Source organism: Rhododendron vialii, chromosome 10a, assembly GCF_030253575.1.
Source record: "Rhododendron vialii isolate Sample 1 chromosome 10a, ASM3025357v1".
In the NCBI taxonomy this organism is placed as follows: Eukaryota; Viridiplantae; Streptophyta; class Magnoliopsida; order Ericales; family Ericaceae; genus Rhododendron; species Rhododendron vialii.
The window spans coordinates 5,335,162-5,350,695 of record NC_080566.1 but is presented as its reverse complement, the minus strand read 5'-3'; the positions used below and the strand labels follow the sequence as shown (position 1 = coordinate 5,350,695).

The 15,534-nt window shown below is 39.5% G+C and overlaps 1 protein-coding gene across 1 annotated transcript; it reads left to right on the top strand.

The window, feature by feature from the left end:
- The first annotated feature begins 1,245 nt into the window (after positions 1-1,245).
- On the top strand, positions 1,246-9,226 carry LOC131302275 (serine carboxypeptidase-like 25). Its single transcript, XM_058328825.1, has 8 exons — positions 1,246-1,630; positions 5,246-5,449; positions 6,252-6,427; positions 6,550-6,834; positions 7,865-7,995; positions 8,113-8,208; positions 8,320-8,425; positions 8,582-9,226. The coding sequence occupies exons 1-8, from the start codon at positions 1,324-1,326 to the stop codon at positions 8,723-8,725; spliced, it is 1,449 nt and encodes a 482-aa protein (XP_058184808.1). The 5' UTR covers positions 1,246-1,323; the 3' UTR covers positions 8,726-9,226.
- Positions 9,227-15,534: the final 6,308 nt, after the last annotated feature.

Sequence of the window (15,534 nt, the reverse complement as noted above, 5' to 3'; positions counted from 1 at the left end):
TTCCAATCAGGCACCCGATCACACCAAATTATTCGTCTCGATGAGACGATTCTAATGTGAGGTATTTTTTAATTTTTTAGTTTTGAATTTGGTTATTGGGTTTGTTTATTGAGTTTTGGTTATTGGTAAAAGTTGTTAAGTTTGGTTATTCAAAGGTCAAAATTTGATGAGTTGCTAAGTTTGGTTATTACAATGTGAGCACTTTTTTGAGCAAACATTGCTAACTTTAGCAAACTTTTAGTTTTGATTATTACATTGTGGATGCTCTAAGAAGTAAACGTTCGGATCATGTTTTTGGGCTTGGACAAAACCCATTTAAAAAGACACGCCAACCTACTATGCCTTTAGGGCAGCCCCTAACTCTGTTAGAACTATGAATACTCAATGGACCAACTCACAATTGTCAGCTAGATTTAATTTCATACTCATTACGTTCTCATTCTTTAGTCTCAATTAACACTTTTTTCCGCCCCAAAAAGATTGTCCCATATGAAAACTAAATGGATAATGAATAAGGAATTTTCTCTTTTACCCTTTCATTTTTAAATTAATAGTACTAAAAAAATAAGAAAATGTTATGATTGAAGAGTAAAATGAGAAAAATAAATTTTCAAAAGTTCAATAATTGTGTTCACTTACTTGGTTGAAATCTCCAGAAGGGACTGAATAGTGGAAACGGAGGGAGTACTCAATTTGTCACAAAGTCGTTAGAGATGAATATGTAAGCAAGGTAAAATTAATTGAACATATATGCATTTTGAGCTTGGTTTAATTAAATTCAAATATCGTCCCTTTCCTCCCATATTTGGGCCACTAAATCAAGGCTTCAGTTTGTAGGGGTAGAATCATCTTTTCACATAGGCCGCCCTATCAATTGTCCTTGGAGCTAGCAAAGCTGTTGGAGTAATGACTCTCCCTATCCCTCTCCTTCTATCTACGGCTATAAACGAACTGAGCAGCTCCCGAACTCGGTTTGGCTCATTCGACAAAAGCTCGATTCATTAAGGCTCGAGCCGAAGCCGAGCTTGCCAAAGCTCGGTTCGGCTTGACTCGTTTACACCCCTACTTCTACCTCCCCTCGGGACTGGATCCGGTCAATTTGGCTTTGGACCAATTTGGTTCATTTAGTGCATCCAAGCCGTCCAAAAGTGTTTTCGACGACTCAAATAGACTAAATGGACCGAACTGGTTCGAAACGAATTGAGGGGATCCGGCCCCCCCTCTCTCCTATTTATTCAGACAGCAGACAGCACAGAAACGGTCCACAACACAAACAACTAGGATACCATTTTCTCTCTCATTCTTCCTCTCCTTTGGAAGACCATGGTCATGGCAGAAGGAAAGATCTTTGTTGTTTCCATGGTCATTCTTACCCTTGTGGTAGTACATGTTTGTGCTATTGCCACTCCACACGAAGTGGAAAAACAAGCCGAAGGAGGAGGAGGAGGAGGAGGAGAAGAAGAAGAAGCTGACCGGATACTGGCACTTCCGGGGCAACCAAAGGTCTCATTCCAGCAGTTTTCAGGGTACGTGACCGTCAATGAGCCAGCCGGTAGAGCTCTCTTTTACTGGCTCACTGAGTCATTTCAAAATCCCTTGTCCCAACCTTTGGTCGTTTGGCTTAATGGAGGTAATTAGCTGCACATCTATCTCTCTCTCTCAACACAGTTTTTATGATGATAATAGGTCAAAGCTTCATGGCTTCGTATCAGAAAAGTGCATTTACCTTTATTCTCGTGCAATTTCAACATCGGGATTGCACAATAATCTCTTCCCGAAAGAAATCTTTTGTGCTATCTTACTATTGACAATGCACGGGAACAGAGAGCTACAGATATTTTGGATATAGTAACTTGAGGTGCTAGATTGGTCTTCATAATCAAGTTTCATATTCATATCCTACGCTAGAAAGTGAAAATATTTATATTTTACAGAAATGTTACCTAACCCCATATATATATATATATATATATATATATATATATATATATATGTAGAAAGTGTGAACGGCGAACCAAAATTTCATTCTGGGTGTGGTCCAAAAGCATTATTAGGATGTTGAATCTTTGGCATATAGCTATTGTTTTCGGCACGTATGTAGCATAGTTTTCAATTTTAGGACTGATTCACTCATACTTATTATATCGTCACGAATAGAATTATAATCAAATTATTTTGGGTCATTTACCATTGTCGGTGTGAGGCGCTTAGACCGCGTGCCTTTTGAAAAATGAGCTGGCGACCCACAGGAGGTGATCAATGTCTATTAAATAGCTATACTAGGATATGCATGTAAAGATATTGCTGGCTGTGTTAAGAGTATAGGGAGTACCGAAACGATACGTTACAAGAATAAGTTGCAACAGTCGCAAAGTATCGAAATGAAATTGACAAATTTCCTTAAGAGTGCCTAAGTTGGCCGTAGTGGAGTAGAGGCGGTAGAGTACCGAAACGATATGTTACAAGAATAAGTTGCAACAGTCACGAAGTATTGAAATGAAATTGACAAATTTCCTTAAGAGTGCCTAAGTTGGCCGTAGTGGAGTAGAGGTGGTAGAGTCGGCTGTGACGATAGCAAACTGGTTCGCGAGTCTAATAAAAAAGTGGTACGTTCTGGGAATCAGTCAATGAAGCGTGTGATTTTTCATTCTCACCCGTATAATGGATGTACGGTTACGAGGGCCAAAAAATTACCTAGCTGCCGATACGCTTCAAAGTGATTGCTGGCTATTAGTTGTTACCATTGAACCAGTGTATTTTCCATTGTTGATTTCATAACAGAATAGAAGTCATTGAAAATGACATGCAAAACCGTAGTATATACACTTAAAAAAGGACGTAGCTGAGTATTTATTTATTGAATAGCAGTTTAACCTCTAGCCCTAAATTTGGTTGCTCTCTTCCCAAAAGTTCCTCCAATCAAAAATAGAGCAAAGGGTAGCTATGACATCTTTTTGGGTCAATCTCAAATGTGGAAAGTGCTATATTGGAAATTATTCTACTCTCCCTAGACTCGAATTGGAATTTTGAATTTGGATTCCTTCTTTAATTGGTCTAGCGAAATGCTGTACCCTCCACCACCTCTTGTAAATTTACGCGTGAGATCTATGATTCACTCCAAGCAGGCACATCTAGCCCAGGGTTAATCCCGGTGGTTGGTTAGTTTGTTCCCTACACAATTGATCAGATTTAATTTTCAAAATCATGTTGCATGCGTCAAAATAATTTCTTGTAAATTCTCTAATTTCGACGTGATTAACTGTTTTTTTACTGAGTTGGAAAAGGGTTAAGCAGAAGTGTGCATAAACTGCTCGGCCACCCTGACCATTGAAACCCCCCTCCCAATCGTGGCCTAACTACCCACGTCCCAATAATTCATGACTACTCTCTCTCTCTCTCTCTCTCTCTCTCTCTCTCTCTCTCTCTCTCTCTCCATTTATATTGCATGGAGCAAGGCAGTGAAGATTTAAATGCTTTGAAAGCAACTAAAAACAAACCCAACCATTGATTGAGAGGCCACTGCCGTTTGGCTCATTAATTTTTTGTTCTTTTTTAGCTACCTTTGTCAGAATGCGTGTGGAGGGACATAAAAGCAGGATGTGTATTTTGACTATTTTCTATATCTATAATCGACGACAAAGGTGTCCCGGTACTTTGTTTGTTTTAATATCTATTTATACACCCCGCTTCGGCTAAGGTCGCTAGCTCTTAGACCTGAAAAATAAATGGTTTATAACCCTCAGTAGATTCAGACAATTAAAAATACAATTCAACGGCTGTGAGCTGACGTTCACATTTTCTAGGTCTAAGAGCGACCTTATTAGAAGGCCCCTGTTTATTTATAATAAGTATATATAAATGGAGTCTTTCCTTTCAGGGAAGTACTACAATACGTATCCCTTATTTGGATGTGTATCATATGTACCTTTATTAAAACACATCAAAATGTTATGATTCCCAAAATGTTATGAATCTATTATTAAAAAGTTACGAATCAATATTGATGAAAAGTTACAAATTTTTAGTATAAAAGTTACAATAAGAAATAAAATGCTATGAATGACCGGTCCTACAAATAATTTTTTATGAAGTGGTATAATATGAACCACATAATAGGTGCATATAGTATACACCTTAAAAGAGTGAGTATTGAAGACCTTCCCTTCCTTTCATGGTAATTATCATGCATGCCTCCGACCTCTGATTGGATCGGAGGTAGCAATTAACCTCAACATGGTGTAAGAAAAAAAATATGTGTGTGTCTAATGATTAGTCCACCTTTTCCTATTCAAATTAGACTATGAATTGAGAACAAGGGTAGCCAAATATACGAACATGAGATCATGTTCATATGTTTGGTTCGATGGAATGGAATTAATAATGGAATAGAATTGAGGTTGGAATGGAATTGGTAGGAAATGAGATTGGAATATTCATTTCCATTTCCAAGTTTGGTTGTGTTTAAAAATAGTCATTCTAATCCGCGATGAAATACTGTGGCATTAGTAATTTTTTGAGTGACAATACTAATTTTTGGGTGGCCATAGTAATTTTAGTGTGACAATAGTAATTTTTGATGTGACAATAGTGAATTTTGGAGTGCACTGGTAATTTTGGTATGACAAATAAATTGAATGACAATTCCTTTATTAGGGTGAATAGTGATTCTATTTGGAATGATCATTCCATCATTTAATGTTGAACCAAACATGAGAATACGTATGTCTTTGGAATGACTATTCAATTCTAATTTTGATTCTATCAAACCAAACATACCCTTAAATGCTATATTTCAGTAACAACCACCCTAATACCTCACCATGGGAGATATAGCGAAGTTACCCAAATAGTATATTTACCTATATATAGGACTTACAGAAAAATTTACTCCCTCCAACCCAAATCTTTAGACTTTTTTGATATTTATGCCGTTTTTTAAACTGTTATATCTTTCAATATGAATTTCCAAAAATATGCAATATGGATCTTATTTGATAGTTCTTGATTAGATCTATAATACAAAGTTTTTAAAATTATGAAAAATATTATAAATTGGGAGATATAAGAATTTAAAGAATGACACGAATATCGAAAAAAATCAAAGATTTTGGGACAGATGTAGTATTATTTGGGGGATTCATCTCATTCAAATTAGCAAAATACTGATGTGTACTTTCTGTTTATTCAGGAGAGTTATCATCATGAGTTTATTAGTTAATTTCGTTAATTGCTATGGTAAGCACAGGTCCAGGATGTTCCTCTGTGGCATATGGTGCATCTGAAGAAATAGGCCCTTTCAGGATAAACAAGGCTGGCTCAGGACTATACCTCAACAAGTTCTCTTGGAACACCGTTGCTAACCTACTCTTTTTGGAAACCCCGGCGGGCGTCGGCTTCTCTTACAGCAACCGGTCGTCCGATCTCCTCGACACCGGTGATCTTCGCACTGGTACGATCCCGGCCGTAATCGATTTAGAAAGAGAGTTTTTATTTAGACAAGTCAAATCCATAAAAATGTGGTGTTAAAATTTGTTAAATTAAATTTGTTGGTTTGACATGAGATGGCGCCAAAAGGCTAGATCCTTTTGTATCAATCCATGACCATTTTTATCTTCAGTTATTTAAAACAGTTGATGCTTTTGGGTGGGTAAGAAAATTGGGTCCCGTTCCACTAAGGTTTTTATTTTTAAGTACTTATTTTTCGTTTTAGGATAAGTCATTCTTTCACAATACATCACTTTTAATTTAAAAAAATAAGTACGTACTTGTTTTCCTTTACGGAATGGGGTTGGCCTTAGACTACATGTCTCTAGGCCATATTTGGAGGGAGAGTAGTCAAGTGGGCATGAGAAAACTGATAGTAAGTGCTTATTCTCCACGAAATCGCATGCATGTTCAAATTTCATGGAGGCAAAACTTGCCAAACCTTTGGACCACTAGAATTAGTCGAGGGGAATGAGTTAAGATGCATGCAGGCTGGCCCGGACATCTAGTTATTAAAAAAAAGTAGGAGCAGGAATGAGTTAGGAATAATTTTTGGCAGTCCTATTTGATGGATGGTTACAAATTAAAATTTCATGCGACACAATAGCCACCTAATAAGTTGAAATTATACTTAAATACTTGTGGATTTTGGAGAAAAATCTCTCTTTTTTTGTTTTTGTTTTGTACGCAAAATCTTTCATGGTATTATGATTTTCTTTTGTCAAGGATAATTGATTGAAATCGAATGGGAATTTGTTGTCATCCAGCGGAGGACTCGCTACAATTCCTAATCCGATGGATGAACCGGTTCCCGCGTTATAAGAGCCGGGAAGTCTATCTGGCTGGCGAGAGCTACGCCGGCCATTATGTCCCTCAGCTGGCAAGAGCAATTGTGGCCTACAATGCCAAGTCCAAGCACCCAATAAATTTGAAAGGATTTATGGTAAAGAATATTGACACAATTGTGTCACACATTTCTCCATGTTCATCAATCTCTAACATGCTATAACATTTGCAAAATTCAATCGAATAGCGCTTGATTGCATTGGTTATGGACTGATGCAGGTTGGAAATGCAGTGACAGACAACTACTACGACAACCTCGGAACAGTGACATACTGGTGGAGCCATGCCATGATCTCCGACAGAACATACCATCAACTCATCAGCACTTGTGATTTCACCCAGCAAAAGGAATCGAACCAGTGTGAAACCACGTACAGTTATGCCATGGACCAAGAGTTCGGAAACATCGATCAGTACAACATTTATGCACCCCCTTGCAACAACTCAGATGGAAGTACTTCTAGCACCCGTCACAAAATCCATTTGCCTCATCGTCCCCATCCGGTATCTTCATGCTAAATCTGTATCTAGAGAATTTTATTTTTTTTTCCAAAAACTGTTCTTTAATGTTCTGGGTGTTGCCTATTTTAGAATAAACGCATTTTCTTTTTGCACCCTTGACAGTTGCCTGAGAAAGATGGGCGCGTCTTCAAACCTCACATGTCACTGTCTTGTTCAGACACGTGTCGGACACGTCCAAGTATCCACTAGAAATATAGTTAATATCTTCAACGTGTCTGTGTCTTAATATTTGAAAAAACCAGATATACGCATATCTGTGTTGTCCTGCGTCCAATGTCCGTGTCACTTGGTAGAGAACTTTTTCTCTCTTGAATTGTGTGAATATTATTAACCTCTCTGTTTTCGAATTTAGAACAAACGTACTTTTGTCAGTATAACATTCTGCATTTGTTTCTCAGTTTTTTTTTTTTTGAAATCTGTATAGTTTTCGACTTATAGCAGCTGCCTAAGAAAGATGACTCATGTGTCACGGTCATGTTCGGACATTTGTCGGACACGGCCAAGTATGTGTCTAATTTTTGTTATTGTTATGTAGTTCAACGCATTGGGGACAAACATAGACACGCTGTAGACACATTATACGGTCATAATGCAATTTTCGGGACTTGAGACTCGGTCGAAATGAGTATATGTTAGATTCTTTGGAGGGTTCCAACTTAAAACCTCTAAGATTATACTAACCGAGATTGTGTGGCTTCGGTGAGCATGTGGGATAGAGTCTAACAACGTCGATGCTATGGTCTTGGATATATTCGTCACACTAACAATATATGTGTTTTCTACAGTTAACCTTCTAGAAATAATGTTATGAGCTTATGCATATACATACCTCTACAAATGTACTTGTTATACCCAACTTGTCTCCAATGTACCGTTCCCTAATTTTCGAAAGAACAGCGTGTACGTGTGTCTGTGTCGTGTTTTGACCGTAATCGTGTCTTTCCATGATAAGAGAACTACAGTTCACTCTTAAGTTGTGTGATACCAATATCCCTGTTTGGAATTTCTTCAGATATTCAGGCAGATTTCGGGGTACGATCCCTGCACAGAAAAATATGCAGAGGCTTACTACAACAGACCAGATGTGCAGAAAGCTCTCCATGCCAACACTACCAAAATTCCTTATAAATGGACTGCATGCAGGTGAATCAAAGATTATTTTCTTCCCATTTTAGCTCCATGCATGAAACTTGAAAGTCTTGGATCTGCGTTTCGTTTAATTTAAACTTGGTGCTAACCGGAAACGTAAAAATATTACAGCGAAGAATTGAATCGAAATTGGAACGATACCGATGTGTCGATCCTTCCAATATACCGGGAGTTGATTGCTGCTGGTTTGAGGATTTGGGTTTTCAGGTTGGAACCTTTCACTTTAATGAAATCACCTTTCTCAATATAAACATATACTATAGGCTACAGAATTTGACGGCGAATTTGTTTAAACTGTGTTTTTATTTTCTATTTTAGTGGTGATATCGACTCGGTAGTACCGGTCACCGCCACTAGGTATTCCCTGGCACAGCTCAAGTTATCTACCAAGGTTCCATGGTACCCTTGGTATGTTAAGAGACAGGTCAGTCATTTATCCTCATTTTTCTCCTGTGTTCTGTAGTAGTTTCTTTGATGTGACCTGTTGGTCTTGACTTGAAGATGCGAAAACAGCCTCTCCGCTTGTGGCGGCCCTTTTGTCGTTATGATAACTCAGTTATAAGTGTTTCTTTTTGTGAAGGTGGGAGGGTGGACAGAGGTATATGAAGGGCTGACATTTGCAACAGTGAGAGGAGCAGGGCACGAGGTACCACTTTTCAAGCCAAGAGCAGCGCTTCAGTTGTTCAATTCATTTCTAAGAGGAGAGCCGCTTCCGAAGTCTTGAATCATATCTGCATTGTGATCACGCTAGGGCTGTGTTTGGACCGTAGATTTGCGGAGGGGTTTATTGAGAAAAGAAGAATGACGGCGAAACCAAAGAATAAACTCGTCTTTTTTCAATTATCTTTTTCTTTTCCTCCATAAATAACTCTGTGAATCCTCGATCCAAACACAGCCTTGGTCTTTTTCTATATTGTGCGCTGGTTAGATAGGTAAAGAAAGAACCTTCATTATTCGAAATATTTTCAAGAAAAAAGAAATTGTTGGTTAGAGGGCAAGGGATGGGATTGGAAAGAAAGAAGTGGAATTCAGTTTGGTGGGTAACTCTTAGGTGTTGGGTTGAAGCTATGGTTGAGGAGAAATCACCCAAAGGGTGAAGGGTGTTACTTCATGTTATTGACTGTTTATGTTTGTTCAAGCCTCATTTTCCTGGCCTAATGGCTTTGGTAGCTTTTTACTGGAAATCACGTTTTAGCCTCTGCAATTCCAATTTAAAAAATTTGTATGTTATGCAGCAACCGAATTTTTCTTTTTCTTTTTCCCGAACTGAAATCCAAAATGCCCAAATCGCTATATGTACTGAAACTTTGAGCCTCCGCCACGATTATTTGTGTGTTATATCAGCCTATATTATCCGAAGTAGGCGGATGCATGCCATATGAACATATCCAATATGTATTCCTTGTAGCTTCTGCAATTCCAAAATTTGAAAATTTTGTGTGTTATCCTTTTCTGCATAGTTTATGCTGACAAGTATATTGCTATTAAGTCTGCCAACAAACCGAGTTGTTCGTGAGTAGCTCGAAGCTCGGCGAGGCTTGATTCATTTAGCTAATGAGCTGAGCTTGGACAAATATTTTGGCTCGTTTGGTAAAACAATGAGCAGAGCTCGGGTTAGCTGTAGCCCATCTCATATACATGTATGAGCTTGGCTCATTTATTATGACTCATTTAGTAACCCAACCTAACTCGAGTTCTCAAACACTAATTGAGCTCAACATTGAATATTTGGGCTCTATTCGAGCTTGAGTTCACGGAATTTTAAACCAGCCGAGCCCGAACAACCAAAAACCCGGCTCTGCTAGGCTTGTTTGCCTACCTAATTGCTTTGCCAGGGTCCTGCAAAGAAAGGGAGCCTTGTTTAGTTAATTGTGATCTAATTGCAGAATGTATCCAATTATGTAACATAAGTCATAACCTATCCACATGCAAGGGTTACTAGTTTACTGCAAAAAAAAAAAAAAGAAAAAAAACTTTTGTGCCAACGAAGCGATGAGCGTCATGCGCACCTGTTTTTTGACTGCAGTTTTTCAAAGATTGTGTGGGCTGATGTGTGGAGGAGAAATTTGATTTCGGAGACGTCCCGAAATACACTTCGAGTCACGACTATGTCGCTTTTCTAAAGACAGTATTTGCCCCCACCAATACCGGTATGCAAAGGGTTACAGCAAACCTGCCTTCAAGATAAATCGAACCCCGAACTTGAAGTTCTTTCCGTTTTCGTTTGCACTAACGAAACGGACAGAATATCTGCTTGAACGAATACAAGAACCGAGAACCACTGTGTTCTATTTTCTGCAGCAAAACAGAACGCAGAATGAATGCTAGAAAATATAGAGAGAGATGTGGGAGAAATTCGGATTATGTGTAATTATCAGCACTGGATTCTGCTAAGTAGTGGTCTATTTATAGGCCACTACGCACCCATTGAGAATGGGTATGCACCCGATCTAATCTGACCGTTGGATCGGATCCTACGGTCTATATCGATCAGTCACACCGAACTGGTGTGCTGTTTCACTTACACCCAATCGGATTTGATCCAATCCGTTGGATCGAGCCCATTCGCAGCCGACGGCTAAGATCGCAACTCTACGAACCAACGCACCCGTAGGCTCGAGTTGCACCCGATCGGAAACCGCTCTGTGTGACTAACTTGCCACGCGTGTGACACGTGTCATCCACGTCAGCGTCACCTTACTGCCAAGTCGCAATAAGAAATGGCGCCAATAAGGCGCCTAGCGCTCTAAGTAGTGGTCTATTTATAGGCCACTACGCACCCATTGAGAATGGGTATGCACCCGATCTAATCTGACCGTTGGATCGGATCCTACGGTCTATATCGATCAGTCACACCCAGTCACACCGAACTGGTGTGCTGTTTCACTCACACCCAATCGGATTTGATCCAATCCGTTGGATCGAGCCCATTCGCAGCCGACGGCTAAGATCGCAACTCTACGAACCAACGCACCCGTAGGCTCGAGTTGCACCCGATTGGAAACCGCTCCGTGTGACTAACTTGCCACGCGTGTGACACGTGTCATCCACGTCAGCGTCACCTTACTGCCAAGTCGCAATAAGAAATGGCGCCAATAAGGCGCCTAGCGCTGACGTGCTAAGTGCGCCGCTAAAGCGCCACAATGCACCACAGCCCACGCCACACTGCCCACGCAGCGCGCGTGCGTGCGTGCGTGCGTGAGTGTGTACCGGCTCTGCCGGTATGGTGCGAAGCACCAAAGGGTTGCACCACACTAGATCATTAGTTACTTATATTAGGAATGTTTCCTAATATATACCACTCCAACATCTCTCAGCTTACCAATGTGGGACAAAGCTCACAAAGAAGAAAACAAGCATTCTAAGGAAACAATGAATTTTACAAAACCAAAACGACGACTCTTTTATTTTGAAAATCTCTAACAATCCCCCACCATTTTCGAAATACAGATGAAATATTCTCGGTTCTTATTACAAGGTTTATGCATACATAAATAGTGTCTTGCGACTTCAACTATTCACTTAGTGAAAACATATCAAAGCTGGTCAGGGCAGCATAGTAGACGTGTTTTTGAACTAGTTGTCCTCTGTCGACCAACCGGACGTGTCTCACACATAATCCTCCAAATAGTGCAGATATCCCAATCGGTTGACCCGTGAACTGGCCTTGGGTCTTTTATCTTGATTTCATGAACGCTCTAAGGTCTAGCCCCTGTGACCTATAAGAAGCAGCACCACCTCCACATTCACATAGGTAGATCGCTATCCGTGCTCCTATAACATTAGCACAAAACAATCTATTAAGAACTAAGTAGTTCAACCTCCCTTGTATTTACATTATAGGTACAAAACACTTTACCTTGGAATGTGTAAAATAGCTTTAAAGTGTTTTCAATCACGACATATGGTGTAGTTTCTCATTGAACTCAAGAGATTGAGAGTATCAACCGGTTGAGTTGAGTTTCCACCAGGAGTGATTAAACTAATTGAGCAAAAGTCCCATTCCCTTTGATGTTTTCAACACCAAATCCCTTGCAAGGCCTTTCGTAAAAGGTTCCGCCAAGTTTTGACTTGACTTAACAAAATCAATGGTTATCACCCCATCAACAATCAATTGTCTCACATAGCTATGCCTTAGTCCAATATGCCTGGACTTTCCATTATACACTTGGTTATACGCTCGTGACAACGTAGCTTGACTATCACAATGCAGCGATACAGGTGGCATAGGCTTAGGCCACACTGGAATTTCCAGTAACAGATTTCTCAGCCATTCTGCCTCCTTACTACCAGAAGCTAATGCTACAAACTCGGCTGCCATGGTCGAGTCTGTTATCAACGTTTGCTTCTTAGATCTCCAGGAGATTGACCCTCCACCAAGTGTAAACACCCAACCACTCGTTGACGAGTGATCATTCCGCTCAGTAATCCAACTAGCATCAGTGTATCCTTCGAGAACCGAAGGATATCCACTATAGACTATTCCATAATCTATAGTCCCTTTGAGGTACCGCAGTACTCTATATACTGCATGCCAATGCACATGCCCAAGATTATTAGTATACCTACTAAGTCTCCCCACCGCATATGCAATGTCCGGTCTTGTACTTGTCATGGCATACATCATGCTGCCAATCACTCTAGAATACTCTAGTTGTGACACCGCTCTCCCCTCATTAAGATCTAATGGCGATTGAGAGTCATACGGAGTAGACACCGGTTTGCTTTCAAAGTGATTAAACTTCTTTAAAATCTTCTCAATGTAATGTTCCTGGGATAGAATCAAGTGACCACCACTTCTTTTAATTCTTATACCCAATATTACATCAGCAATACCCATATCTTTCATACTAAAATTAGCAGAAAGAAAATCTTTTGTACTCTGAATGCTCTCTTGGTTTGTACCAAAAATAAGCATATCATCTACGTACAAACAGATAATGACTCCTCGTTTGCCATTAAATTTACTATACACACACTTATCAGACTGGTGTATTGTAAAACCATTTGACAAAACCACTTTGTCAAACTTCTCATGCCATTGCTTAGGTGCTTGCTTATGTTCGTAAAGAGACTTTATAAGCTTGCAAACTTTGTGCTCATAACCTTGCACAACAAACCCCTCTGGTTGCTTCATATAGATTTCCTCATCTAATTCGCCATTAAGGAATGCAGTCTTGACATCCATTTGGTGTATCTCAAACTTGTATATAGAAGCTAGAGCAATTAAAACTCTAATTGTTGAGATTCTAGCAACCGGGGCATAGGTATCAAAGTAATCAATACCTTCTTTTTGGGTAAAGCCTTTGGCTACAAGTCTGGCCTTGAACTTATCAATAGTTCCATCAATTTTCATTTTCTTCTTGAAAATCCATTTACAAGCAATTGGCTTAGAACCAGGTGGTAAATCCGCCAGAACCCATGTATTATTACCCATGATAGAGTCCATCTCATCTTGGATAGCCTCTTTCCAGAAAGCCACGTCTTGCGATTTCATTGCTTCCTCAAATGTCAAAGGATCATTTTCAACGTGAAGTGAAAATACATTGTGAGCACATGAAGTCTCTCTAGTGCCTTCAACTAGATAAACTATGAAATCAGGACCAAACGTTTTCTCCGTCCGAACTCGTTTGCTCCTTCTCAATTCAACTTGTTCCTCAGGTTCATTTCCTTCAACTGGAACCTCTAAAGGCTCGATGTCCTTTTCGGACATCAAAGGAAATTCTTCCGAATCTTTATTAGATTCCAAATCTTTACTAGATTTTAACCTTGGAATTCTGTTAAATCTATTTTCATAGAACACTGCATCTCGAGATTCAATGATGGTGTTGATGGACACAACATCATTAGGCTCGGCCACCAGAAACCTATATGCTTTACTATGCAAAGCATATCCAAGGAATACACACTCGATTCCTTTTGGACCCAATTTCTTCCTTTTAGGTCCAGGCAATCTCACAATCGCCCTACATCCCCAAGTCTTAAAATAACTCAAGTTTGGTTTCCTTTTTTACCAGAGTTCATATGGATTAATGTTAGACTTTTTGAGAGGTACTCTATTCAGGATATAAGCAGCGGTAAGTATGGCTTCGCCCCATAAACCTTTACTTAATCCCGCATTGCTTAGCATAGCAACTACCATCTCACATAAAGTTCTATTCTTCCTTTCGGCCACTCCATTCTGTTGTGGTGTATAAGGTGCAGTTACTTCATGAATTATCCCTATTGATTCACAATAATCAGAGAAGTGATATTTACCACCCCTGTCAGACCTAAGACGTTTTATCTTCAAACCACATTGATTTTCAACTTCAGCCTTATATGCAACAAATTTATCAAGTACTTCATCTTTGGAATGAAGCAAATAGATATAGCAAAATTTTGAATAATCATCTATGAATGTTGCCATATAAAGTTTTCCGCCTCTAGTTGGAGTGCTATGAAAATCACATACATCACTATGAATCAATTCAAGTAATGAAGAAGTTCGCTCAATTTTTGGAAATGGCAATCTGGTTATCTTTGATTCCAAACAAATCTTGCATTTATCAACCATATCATTATCAGATTTAGGAATTAGTTCAGATTTAATCATGCAATCCATTTTCCTTGTACTGATATGTCCTAAACGAGTATGCCATAAAGAAAAAGAATCAAGCATATAAGCAGAAACAACTGTATTATTAATATTAAGCATAAACATCCCCTCGGTTACATAGCCTTTGCCAACAAACACTCCACCCTTGGACACAACAATTTTGCCCGACTCAAACACTACTTTAAAACCATACTTATTAAGTAGACTTGCAGACACGAGATTCTTCCTAACTTCCGGTACATGATACACATCACTAAGAGTCAGCGTCTTGCCAGAAGTGAACTCCAAGTCCACTTTGTCTTTTCCCTTAACTGATGCAGTTGACGCATTTCCCATGAACAGAACGGTACCATCTGCAACTGGACTATACTCAGTAAAGAGCCTCTTGTCATTGCAGACATGCTTTGTCGCACCAGAATCAACCCACCAACTTCCAGCATCATCGAGGATATTCGCCTCGGAAACAACAGCAATGAATTTAGAATTTTTTGCCCCAAATGCTCGTGGATTTCCACCAGAGTTCTTCCTTTTTAGGATTTTGCAATCTTTCTTAAGATGCCCAGGTTTGCCGCAATGCCAGCAACCAGTGTCGATAGGTTCCCGCTTCTGCTTCTTCCACTTACCAGAAGACTTATCACCATCCCTGTTCTTGCGTTTCTTGTTGGAACTTTCTTCCACCACATGTACTTTAGAAGTAGAATTATCCTTACCCTCCTGACGCCTTGTCTCTTCCTCCACTCGAAGGTGTTGGGCCAACTGATCAAGGGTAAATTCCTCGGTCTTGTGTTTGAGTTCCTTTCTGTAATCTTTCCAAGATGCAGGCAGTTTGTCAATAACAGAGGAGACAACAATAGATTCATCCATATGCATATTCTTAACCTTAAACTGACTGAGGATATACTGAATCTCATGCAACTGATCAATGACCGGCTTTG

Excerpts from the sequence above, each read along its gene's own strand:
- LOC131302275 (XM_058328825.1), top strand. The coding sequence starts at position 1,324 with ATGGTCATGGCAGAAGGAAAGATCTTTGTTGTTTCCATGGTCATTCTT. Across the intron at positions 5,450-6,251 it reads CACCGGTGATCTTCGCACTG|CGGAGGACTCGCTACAATTC; the intron begins GTACGATCCCGG and ends GTTGTCATCCAG. Across the intron at positions 6,835-7,864 it reads TGCCTCATCGTCCCCATCCG|ATATTCAGGCAGATTTCGGG; the intron begins GTATCTTCATGC and ends GAATTTCTTCAG.